Below are 12,628 nucleotides of genomic sequence, written 5' to 3' on the forward strand. Positions count from 1 at the left end.
ACTAGTGTAGTGTCTCGGCCAAACCACATTTTACTTTTTGTGTGACTGTGTTATATTAAAAGACTTACTAAAAGATTGTATTTCTAAAATAAAAAATTATTTAATTCGAACTTTTAGAAATTCTATCTTTGGGTAATTCGTACTTTAAGAAATTCGATCCTCTGATAATTCGAATTGTTAGAATTTTGATCTTCTGATAATTCGAATTTCTAAAAATTTCATCTTTTTTGTAATTCAAACTTTTGATAATTCAAATTATTAACAATTCTATTTTTTCATTTACCGAACTTTTGAAAATTTGATTTTCTGATAATTTGAACTTTTAATAATTCGATATTTTTGTAATTCGCGAAATTTTAGAAATTTGATATTAAGTCAAACTTTTGAAATTTTGATTTTCTAATAATTCAAACCTTTAATAATTCTATTATTCATAAATCGAACTTTTAAAAATTTAATTTTCTGATAATTCGAAATTTTTTTTATTTATTTAAGGCTATCCGGGAAAAATCCCTAACCTAAAAGTGTTTTCCCTTGCGAGATATTACTCGTAAATAACTTGAAATATCTTGTTCGGATTTGTCGGATTAATTAGATGAGGGCGAGCTGATTAAGAATCATCTCCATTTTTACAAGTACTTTTATTGAAAAGTATTGAAAATCGTGGTTATAAAAGTTGTATTTTTGACAGAAGTGGGGACAGACATTGAATCTATGTGTCAGTGGCCCAGAAGGTGGCGCCAATTCTAGCTAGTGGCCGCTGCTGAACTAATTTACCCCAAATTACTTCACTTTAAATCATTAATAAAATAATTTCCTCACAATATTATTGCAAAAATGGAGAAGAGTGATGAACTCAGTGACCCTTCCTCTGTTATTCCTCCAAATGCCAACTCGAAATAATTTATCCTTTAAAGATGAGAAGAAATTTACGAAACCCCTTTTTGCCAATGTTTAAACAAACATTTTCTTCAATAATTATTTATCAAGATTATGCAAAATTCCGACAAGAGCCCCTGGCAGGGTACCTTCCTCTATTATTTCCAAAAAATTACAACCTAAAATATTCTATTTTTTTCAAATGAGAAGAAATCTACAAAACCATTATTTTCTCCCAAATGCCCTTAAACAAATTATTATTTGGCTGAATTTTCTTTTAAGGGCATGCGGGAGAAAATAATGGTTTTGTAGATTTCTTCTCATTTGAAAAAAATAGAATATTTTAGGTTGTAATTTTTTGGAAATAATAGATGAAGGTACCCTGCCATGGGCTTTTCTCGGAATTTTGCATAATCTTGATAAATAATTATTGAAGAAAATGTTTGTTTAAACATTGGCAAAAAGGGGTTTCGTAAATTTCTTCTCATCTTTAAAGGATAAATTATTTCGAGTTGGCATTTGGAGGAATAACAGAGGAAGGGTCACTGAGTGGGGCTCTTCTCCATTTTTGCAATAATATTGTTAGGAAATTATTTTATTAAAGATTTAAAGTGGAGTAATTTGGGTTATGTTAGTTCAGCATCGGCCACTAGCTAGAAATTGGCGCCACATAGATTCAATGTCTATCCCCACTTCTGTCAAAAATCCAACTTTTATAACCACGATTTTCAATACTTTTTTACAATATTACTTGTCAAAATGGAGATGATTCTTAATCAGCTCGCCCTCATCCAATTAATCCGACAAATCCGAACAAAATATTTCAAGTTATTTACGAGTAATATCTCGCAAGGGAAAACACTTTTAGGTTAGGGATTTTTCCCGAATGGCCTTAATAGACTTTCTACTTAGTCGAAATTTTAGAGAATTATCGAATTATCAAAATTTCATTTGACCGAAATTGCAAATGTTCGAACAAATATCAGACAGAAAAGTTTTGGTACAAATTTTAAAATTAACCAATCATAAATAAACGAGAAAATTGTGATTATTAATTTTAAAATTCCCGCTAAAAATTTGCTGTCGGATATTTGTTCAGTCAAATGAAAAATTTCCACACAGCACATAATATTTCCTAAATATTTCTGAAATATTTCATTGAAATTTTGAAATATTCCAATGCGAAATCCTTGAAATATTACTGAAATTAGGGAAATGTCCGCCTATAAGAAATATTGCCGTGTAATTTTGCTGAAACATTTCATTAAAATATTGTAGAAAATTTCCACTTAAATGATGCGCACTGGTCGATCTCAGTTTCTATGGCCTTTACAGCTGCGCAGTAGTTTTTAATTTTCCAGGATCCTAAGGTATTGAACATGTTAGAAAGTAACGATTGATTTCATATCTTAAAAAAGTTTCTAACTTTCTTTGAAATGTTTCCTGAATATTGCAGAGTCTTCATATGTAATATTGCAGGAGTATTAAAGTGTAATATTTCAGCAAAATTGCACGGCAATATTTCTTATAGGCGGACATTTTCCTGTTTCCCTCAACATTTCATGAACCTTGCATTGAAATATTTCAAATCTTTCAATGAAATATTCATGAAATGTTTAGGAAATATAATGTGCTGTGTGGGTTTGGGGTTTTCAAAATTTCTCTCAAATGATAAATCATAGAAATAAAAATTCTGGCAAATTATAAGTTTAGGAAAAATAAGAATTCTGTCATTTAAAAATTCGACGAAGTCAAAATTCTGTTAAATAGAAATTTGCTTAAATTGGAATTCTTTAAAATGAAAATTCAGTTAAAAAAAAAAGTTGTGTTAAATAAAAATACTTTTAAATGTGAATTCAAAATAAAAATTTAATACAATATAAATTCTACTTTATAAAATTTGGTAACATCAAAATTTAACCTTATTAATTTCGACATCGTAGAAATTCCAAAAAATTCAGTGTAAGGCGAATATTGATGCGTTTCAAAAAAAAAAAAAAAATAATACCTGAGTTAAATTAGTCTGCATCTTTTGAAGTTCTTGATTGCCTTGATTAATTTTATGAAGCATTCGATTGGCCCGATCAACTTGTGTTTGTTTAAAATCTTTAAGGAACTCGTCCTTTATTTTTAATGCTTCTTCTTTTGAAAATGTTAATGGTTTTCCAAATTTCTCCACATAAGGCGCCAATAAATCAATGATTTCTTCTTTCTCTTTTTCAATTTCAGCTTTCAACAGTTTCTCCTTAAAATTAAAAATTCTTAATAAATAAAAACAAAAAAAAAAGAAATTAAAAATGAAAAAATTAAACTTTTTTTGATTAAATAAATATATATTTATAATTATAAGGGGCATTCTTTGTCAAAAAGATACCCATCATTTTGTCTATTTTATTTGATGTCGAACGGCACTTTTTAAATACTAAACATGGGGGACCACAAATGTTTAAAAAAAACCTTTAATATTATTGAAAAAAGTAATATTTTTTTCAAATACAGAGTTAAAACAAGGTTAAAATTACCGGCATAGAAATCGACATTATCAACTGATGGTAAACGCAGGAAAATGATGATATAAATAATTACCGATATAGAAATCTACATTACCGACTGATGGTAAAAGAAGAAAATAAAATATAAAAATTACCGACACATAAATCTAAATTACCGACTGGTGGTAAAGAGGGGAATTTTTTTTTAAAATTTGAAATTTGTTTTACCATCATCAGTCGGTAGTGTAGATTTCTGCGGCGGTTATTTTATTATTATTATTTTCATTTTCCTGTTTTACATCAGTCGGCAATGTAGATTTCTATGTCGGTAATTTTTATATTTTCATTTTCCTGTTTTACCATCAGAGGGGGTGCTTTTTTGAAAAAGATAGCTCCATAAATAAATATATTTAATTAATAAAAAATATAAAGAACTGAAAGATACAAATTAAATGAATAATAAGAAAAAAAATTTGAAAACCTGTTCTAGAATTTCATTTTTTGCTTTTTCATTTCTGTTTCTGTCAAAAATTGACACGGACAATTTGGGTTTGGAAATTTCGTCTTTTTGAATTTTTATGAAAAATTTAATTTCCGTTTCTGCATCTCTAACTCGATTGCAACTTTTCTCCTCCTCTTCCAATTGAATTTGTAGTTCATTGAAAAGATCCAAAGATTTTTTTTCTGTCGCCATAGGATTGGGCTGAACAAGTTTATTTTTTAGTTGAAAAATGGAAAAATTAGTTGTATTTTTTAAAAAATATTCAAATAATACTTGCTATCGATAATAAATGGATTAGAAAATTACAATTTGAGTAAATTTAATACGTTAATAGAAAGTAATTTAAACAAATTTACAAAAAAAAAAAATTTAATAAAATTATTTACATTGTATTCGAAAACCATTTCTCGCTTGAAAACAAAGCGTTCACATCTTTCAGATACTGACGGTTTGACAAAAGTTCGTGTCGCTCTTGTATATTGACCTTTATTGTAATGAAATTTTAGTCGAATTTCATTTTCTTTAATTGCAAATTCTCTAATTGCAATATTTTCCTCAGCTGGAATTTTTTCATTTCTATGGAATGTTTCTGTTATTTTCTACAAAAAAAAAATAATAATAAATTATGTTTTAAGAAATTAAAATTGTTTCAAGTGAAAAATAAAAAAAAATTTATTTTCCTTTTTTTTTGCTAATAAAAATTTATTAAGTTTGACTCACTTCAATTTCTCGGTAATTGGTTAAATTTTCAGAATTTAAATTACATTCCGTTGAATATTGAACTTCACTGAAAAATAATTTCAAGAAAATGTTAAAAAACAGTTTTTTTAAAATTTAAATTCAATTACTTTACAGTGTAATTTTTTTTAATATTATCTACCGTTTATAAAGAAAATCTTCGCGATTCTCGTAATCGACAATCATATATTCAGGATGCATTTGAAGTCTCAAAAGACCATCGAGACGAACTGTATTATAAAATTCGATTGTCCTTTCATCTTCAACTTTGTCATTTGATTGGGAAAAATAGCGATGCACTAAAAATGCAAAAAATGTAAATTCTATATGTCAATTCATTAAATTTTGAAAAAAATAATTCTTATTTATAATAATTTATTTATAATAAATATATGAGTGATTTTCCACGTAACGTACAATTTAGTTATTGCTATTATTAATAATTTTTTTTTACAATTAAACAAAAATTAAATTCTAATCTTCAGGATTAGTGCGTTTTAATTAAAAAGGCTTCACCACGACGCTGAGGCTTTACCATGACGCACAACTAATACTGATTTTTTAAACAATATTTCAATAATAAACAATTATATAATAATAAAATGCTTGGTCTGTCCTTCTGTCCTAAATTTGCTAAAGTTGTGTAATTGTGTTTCCAAATTTCGGAATAAGTTTCTTTAAAATTCCAAATTCGAAAATTCAATTCACGAAGCTGAAATACACAACGTTTACCAACGAAATTTTTTTTAAAGTTGTATAATATTGATTCAAAAATTGTATACAAATACAAAAAATTTATGATGAGAAAAAAGATGCGCCAGGAAATTTCGTACAAGATAGTAATTTGAAAAAAATTTATTTTTAAGATACCAGGGGCCAACGAATACCAATTAAATAATAATTATAAAAACACAGGCCTCGAATCAACTTAAAGAAACAAAAAGTCGTTTTAGTCGATTTATATTCCAAAAAAAAGTGTATTTGTTTTTTATTTTAACAAAAATATTTTACAGATTTTTAAATAAAAATTTTTTTTTTTAATAATAATCCTTTTCGAAGGGTTAAAGTTGAAATTTTTAGAAATAATTAAATTTCAAAAGATATTGTTAATTTTCAAACAATTATTAAATTTTACAGAACTAAAAATAATTTATGAAACAATTTTTGGAAAACATTTTTTAAATTTAATTGAATTATCAATGATTTAAAATTGAGATTTTTTGAAATTAATTGAAACTGTAAGTGTTTTGTAATTAAAATTTTAGATGATTTCACTAAAAATTTATTAGAAAATGAGGACAAAATACAATAATTTGAAAATCATTTTTAATTGAAAAATGGTTTCAGATAGGGTCAACCGGGGTAAATCCGAACGCTTTTAGTAAGTTTCAACAATAACATAAGTTTTTTCTTTAAAAAAAAAATACTTCCGGTATTCTGGTGCATGAAGTTGTTACATTACTTCCATAGAACAATTTTATGGGGTAGAAAATTTTTTTGATAAATTACAATCGCAGGAAACTTAGCGTTCGTATTTACCTCGATACTTTGCAACTTTCCTAAAATATGGGGGTAAATACGAACGCCACTGTATTTCAGAAAAATCTTAGGGAAAATAAATTTAAAGTATTGCAATTGTTAAACTTATATAAAAACTCAAAAAAAATACGATAATAAACCTATTATGTAATAATGCATCCATATATAAATACAAAAATCAAACAGGTTAAAAATTAAAATGCATTACACAATTAAAACCTTCAATAACTTTATCAAATCATAACGGATTTTTGCAAAACTTGGTACAGAAAGTATTTTGGAGTGATTGAATGTAAATACAAAAATAAAAGTCAAATTTTTTAAATTCAAAATGGCGGACTTTCCTAAAACTTATTTTTAAAAATGATCAAATTTGCTAACCCTGAAACCCCGCGAGTAACAATTTTCGAGCGAATCCAATGAATTTTTTAATTCTCGTCCGCCATTTTGAATTTTGAAAAACTGACTTCAAATTGGTAATTAGCGACCCCAAAAACCGTAGAATACCAAATTTTATTAAGATCCTGAAAAACTTTTTTCAACAAACCATTTGGCAAAAAAATTGAAACACTCCTTCGAGAGAACAGAGATTAAGTTTCTGCTTATTAATTACTAACGAGGATACGTATAGAAAGAAAACCTTTTTTCTATGTACTTTTATAATGTTAAAATAATAGTGTAATGAAATAAAAACAATTTTGTGTGGCTCTGATGTAAAAAAAAATTATTGAAAATACCGTTCGGATTTACCCCGGTTTTCCAATTTTCCTGGGTAAATACGAACGGTCTGATATTATTAATAAAATTTTACAGAAGGCAAAAATCAAATATAGTTTCTGTTCTAGTATTCATAACAAACAATTATAAATAATAAAATGAATTTTTAGCTTCTTTTTCTTCAAATACGAGACAAAATACTGAAAGAGTGTCATCTTTGATTTTCAATCTTTTTTGCAATACTTGTTATCTTTGTTTATGCTGTTGCTAATTAACAAACAAAAAATGGGATAATACTTAGAATCTCTTCAAGAGGATCTGAGGTAAAAATTCTCATATCGAACTTATTTTTAAAAATTTTAATTAAGCTGAAATAATTAGCGTTCGGATTTACCCCCCGTTCGGATTTACCCCGACTGACCCTAGTTGAATTTTCAAAGAATATTATTAAAATAGTTAAAAATAATTGAATTTCCTTAGAGTTATAATTGAAATTATTAAATTTAAAAAAAAAATTTTCGATGGAAAATTTTAGAAATAATTAAATTTTAGATGTTTTTAAATTCAAATTATTGAAAATTCAATTAATTTTGATTTAAAATTTTTGAGAATAATGAAATTTTATTTAACTTTAAATTTGGAAAATAATTGAATTTCAGTTCATTTTGAATTGAAAATTTTGGGAAATAATTGAATTTTAATTGAAATTTTGGATAATAATTTAATTTAAGTTCATTTTTGATTGAAAATTTGGATAATTAATTTTGAATAGAAATTTTAGAAAATAATTGAATTTTATTTCATTTTAAATTGAAAACTTGGTAAATAATTAAATTTTAAATTGAAAATTTTTGATAATTATTGGATTTTTAATTGATTTTGAATTAAAATTTCGGGTTATAATTGAATTTTAGTTTATTTTGAATTGAAATTTTTAAAAAATAATTCAATTTTATTGTGATATTTTTTTTTTAAATTATAAACAATTGTTAAATTTCATAAAAATTTTAATTGAAAAATAATTTTGATATAATTGAATTTGTGATGTATTTCATTAAAATTATTAAAAATAATTAATTTAGTAAAGAATCATTTTAGTTCAAAATTTGTTAAGTAATTGGATTAAAGATGATCTGAAGAAGATCTGCATTTTATACTAAAAAAATGTATTTTATTTACATTTTTTTTCAAATGTAAAAAAAATGTCGCATTTTATTAAAATAAGTCGATAAAAGTCGTATTTTTGAAAAAAGTCGGAAAAAGTCGTATAATCCGAGGCCTGTAAACATATAATTTTCATTATTATCATTTAATATGTAATAATATTCTATTAAATTAAATTATTATTGATAATATTAATCTTTAATTTCTTTATAACAAACAATTAAATACTCAATTTGGCGCGCGTTTAATTTTGCTAGTATATCAATAATTTTCAATCTTTTTCGTATTCACGGCATTTATACTTGCTAAATTAATACAACTACACTTATTTAACAGAAAATATTAATAATTATTTAATTTACTGTAAAATATGTGAAGGCTTCACCATGACGATTCTGTGATTTCTTATGTAAAATTGTCGTTTTAAAAGTATAAACACAAAAAAATCAATTATAAAATGAGTTTCTTCCGTAATGAATCTACTTGGGAGAGTTAATTTTTGCTTCTGCTAAAGTATATCTAAGTTTTGTTTTGATCTTTATGAAATTAATACAGTTTTATTATAAAAGGCTTCACCATGACGCACAAAACTGGGGGGGGGGGGGGACGCATGATTGTCCCGTAAAAATTATTCATTAAAATACTAATTTCATAGTATTTTATTAGAAATAATAATTTTTTTTATTACTTTTTTTTCAATTTTAAAATTATAATTTGACAGATTTTCATTTTATACAAATTCTTTCATAACAAAATTTTTGGCTACCGAATTTTTGTTTGGCAGAATTTTTATTCTACAGTCATTTTCTTTACAAGACTTTTTAATTAAAAGAATTTTAATTTAACAGAATTTTTATTCAATCGAATTTTAATTTAACAGAATTTTCATTCAATCGAATTTTATCTGATTCGAATTTTTAAATGACAGAAATGCCAAATTACCGAATTTAAATTTGTCCAAATTTTTATTCGTACGAATTTTTAATTGATACAATTTTTAAGACGCCGAATTTTCATTTATCCGAAACTACAAATGACCAAATAAACAATCGACAGAAAGATTTCGGAGCAATTTTTAAAATTGTCCAATCACGATTTTCTTGATAATTTCTAATTGGTCAATTTTCAAAAATTGTGCCGAAATCTTTCTGTAGATTGTTTGTTCGGACGCATAATTGTGATTTCGGACAAATGAAAACAATCGGCATCTTGAAAATTTTATTAATTAAAAATTTGTAGAAATAAAAATTCTAATTAATGATTTTTATGGAAAATTCATGCGCCTTAACTGGGGACAAGAGTTAATATCGAGAAAAGATTATAAAAAAATAAATTTTTTTAACAACCAATTTTTTTCTGAATTCTACAAACATGGACAATAAAAAATTGTTATCAGTAATTATTTTTATTATTGTATATTTTGTTAAAAATATTTATTTTTGTTTCGTATTAATGGTAGGCTTCCCCATGACGATTTGGCTTTACAATTTGCATTTTAAAAATAATATTTAATTTTATAAATTAAAGGCTTTTGTTTGTAAACACTAAAGTTACTTTTACACAGTGAATTTAGTACAATATTTATTTCTTAAAAAACACAAGAGACATTGAATTGTACGCTTCGTGGAGAATCACTCATATTTATTTTTCAAGACCTTTGCATGCATCAGGACGTCCTCTTTTATAAAAATCATTAATCATATTCGTGTCCAAATCTTTCTCGCTCTTTATTAGTTTATCCTTTCTGTTTGAATATTTTTCGTAGCAATAAATTGGCATCGTGTATTCATAGTCGTCATAAATTGTTACTCGTTCGATAAGACCATTTTCATTGAAATAGGGAGCAAATTGTTCAACTTTTGTTTTCTTGAAGAAAGTTGTCTTTTTTCCATTTGGATAACGTCTTTCAAAATCTGTTTTTCAAAAATTTGATTAATTTTTACAAAAATTTGCTGATTACGAATTTGAAGTCAAATTTTCCAAATTCAAAATGTCGGATTTTAAGGTGAGGGACCGCTGAAATTTTAACACATCAAAATTAAAGCTGTTTAAGGGTGGTCAATTTTTTTTCTGACAATATTAATTATTTAAATGTATAATATGTTGTAATTTAAATTTAAATTTTATTATACGATACGCAAATTAGGTTAAGTCGAATAAGTTAAGTTACGTTAAAAAGCGTAAGTGACCGTAAAAGGAGACGAAAGGCTCTCACACAGCAGAATGGTTGACGATGTCATGAGATATGTATCGAGAAATGTTGATGGTGGTTTAGGCAGTGTGCTGCGAGTTTATTTTGAACATTTTAATTTTTAAACAAGTGTATTTCTTAATTTTATTAATAAATTTATTTGTTTTACCACAAATATATCATGAAAAATTGAAAAACTATAAATTTGTTAATAATTTTTAAAATCAAATTCAAAATTCTCGAAAATTTAAAATTTAAACTTCTCTCACAATTTTAATTATTTTTGACTGCCGATTTTTTTATACGCTTGTTTCATGATTCTAAACAATCAAGCGTATGGATTTTGAAAAATTTCAATTTTTTCAAAAAATGAAAATTTTGAAAAATAAAAATATTTGTAAAATTGTTAAAAATTACCTTTTGTTGTTTTTCTCAGTAGAATAAGATTTTTGGTTGAAAAAAAAATGTTGAAAAAAATTATTACCCCTAAACAAGATCAATTTTGATTGCTTTCAATTTTAGTGGTAATTTTGAAAAAATTCAACTACTTCCACAATTTTCATTATTTTTTATTGTCGAATTTTTTTTACGCTTTTTTCACGATTTTAAACAATCAATCGTATGAAATTTAAAGAAATTTAATTTTTCCAAAAAATAAATTTTCTAAAATGGCTAAAAAAATTTTTTTTGAAATTTTAATAATTTATAATAATTTTGGATCCTAAATTATGCCAGAAAAAAAATTGACACTCTTTAACAATAATAACTTCAGTAGGCTGAAATTTCACCGGTCCCTCCCCTTAAGGAAACTTGATATTTACGGTTATTTGAAGCAAATGATTGCAAATAATGCTTGAAATTCGTAATAAGCGACTCTTAAAAACTATTGAGTAATAACTTTCAAAGTCCAATGAGTTTTTAAAAAATTATAGTTATTATTATAATTTTTATAAAAAATTATTATTATTAGTCCGTCATTTTGAATTTTGAAAATCCGATCTTAAATTCGTAATCAGGGACCCCAAAAATCCTCGCGAGTAAGCAATTTCAAGCTAATTTGATGAAATTTAAAAAATTCATCCGCCATATTAGGTCCTCCATTTTTGATTTTGAAGAGCTGATCCATCTTCTGTAACTTTCCCAATTTTCTGTTTCCCACTTTCCACCTCCTACATTTCACTATTCCACGTCTCATATTCCACCTCCCAGTGTCCACTTTCTACTTCCTATATTCCATATTATTCTGTTAACTTTCCTATTTTCCACTACTCAATTTTCTACTTTCTACTTTTCACCTCTTAAATATCACTATTCCACTTCCCATTGTTCACATTCCACTTTCTACTTTCCACCTCTCAATTTCTACTTTCCATATTCCGTAACTTTTCCACTTCCAATTTCCCAATTTTCTACTTCTCACTTTCCACCTCCCACATTTCACTTCCTACTTTCCACCTTCTACTTCTCATATTCCATATTCTTTCATATTCCGAAATTTTCACTCTTTTCACTTCCTGAAAGATGAAAGTGAGAATTAGGACCTGAAAAGTGAGAAAATTACGGAATATGAAAGAATAAGTAATATGGGAAGTAGAAAGTTAAATAGTGAAATGTGAGAGGTTGAAAGAGGGAAGTAGAAAATGAGAAAGTTACGGAATATGGAAAGTAGAATGAGGGAGGTGAAAAAAAGAAATTCTATAGTGGGAGGTGGAATAGTTAACAGTTATGAGGTTGAAAGTAGAAAGTGGAATATGAAAAATGAAAAGTGTAATTGTGAAATGTGGGAGGTAGAGAGAGGGAAGTAGAAAATGGGAAAATTACTGAATATGGAAAGTAGAAGGTTGAATGTGAACAATGGGAAGTGGAATAGTGATATTTGAGAGGTGAAAAGTAGAAAACTGAGTTGTGGAAAACAGGAAAGTTAACAAAATATGGAATAATATGGAATATAGGAAGTAGAAAGTAGACAGAGGGAGGTGGAATTGTAAAATGTGGGTGGTGGAATATAGAAAATTAAATTGTGGAAAATAGGAAAGTTAACGGAATATGGGAAGTAGAAAATGGGAAATAGAAATTTGGGAAATTGAAATTCGTTAAGTTACGGAATATTGAAAGTAGGAGGTGGGAAGTGAAAAGAAGATATTCGATAGTGGGAGGTGGAATAGTTAAAAGTTGTGAAGTTTAAGGATGAAAATGAGAAGTGTAAAGTAGGAAATGAAAATGGAAAGTAGAAAGTAGGAGATGGAAAATATAGAAATTAGGAAGTGGAAAATAAAAAATAGGAAGTCGAAGGTAGGAGATGGAAAGTAGAAATTAGGAAGTGGAAAGTGAAGAATAGGAGGTGGAATAGTTAAAAGTGAAAGATGGAGAGTAGAAAGTAGAAAATAAGAAGTGGAAAGTAGAAAG

The 12,628-nt window shown here is 26.3% G+C and overlaps 1 protein-coding gene across 2 annotated transcripts in view; it reads right to left on the reverse strand.

Moving 5' to 3' along the window:
- The window catches only part of LOC127285014 (dynein regulatory complex subunit 7), a 282,666-nt gene that overhangs the window by 1,042 nt on the left and 268,996 nt on the right, over nucleotides 1-12,628 (reverse strand). For both annotated transcript variants that reach the window (XM_051310775.1, XM_051310774.1), the window contains 6 exons: nucleotides 9,687-9,944; nucleotides 4,754-4,910; nucleotides 4,594-4,660; nucleotides 4,260-4,472; nucleotides 3,853-4,074; nucleotides 2,888-3,124 (listed from right to left, as the gene is read on the reverse strand). In XM_051310775.1, coding sequence (XP_051166732.1) covers nucleotides 2,888-3,124; nucleotides 3,853-4,074; nucleotides 4,260-4,472; nucleotides 4,594-4,660; nucleotides 4,754-4,910; nucleotides 9,687-9,944 — 1,154 coding nt within the window. The remainder of the gene's footprint in view (nucleotides 1-2,887; nucleotides 3,125-3,852; nucleotides 4,075-4,259; nucleotides 4,473-4,593; nucleotides 4,661-4,753; nucleotides 4,911-9,686; nucleotides 9,945-12,628) is intronic.

The sequence above is a fragment of the Leptopilina boulardi genome, unplaced genomic scaffold, assembly GCF_019393585.1.
Source record: "Leptopilina boulardi isolate dan_hultmark-lab unplaced genomic scaffold, ZJU_Lbou_2.1 LbouV2_327, whole genome shotgun sequence".
Lineage (NCBI taxonomy): Eukaryota > Metazoa > Arthropoda > Insecta > Hymenoptera > Figitidae > Leptopilina > Leptopilina boulardi.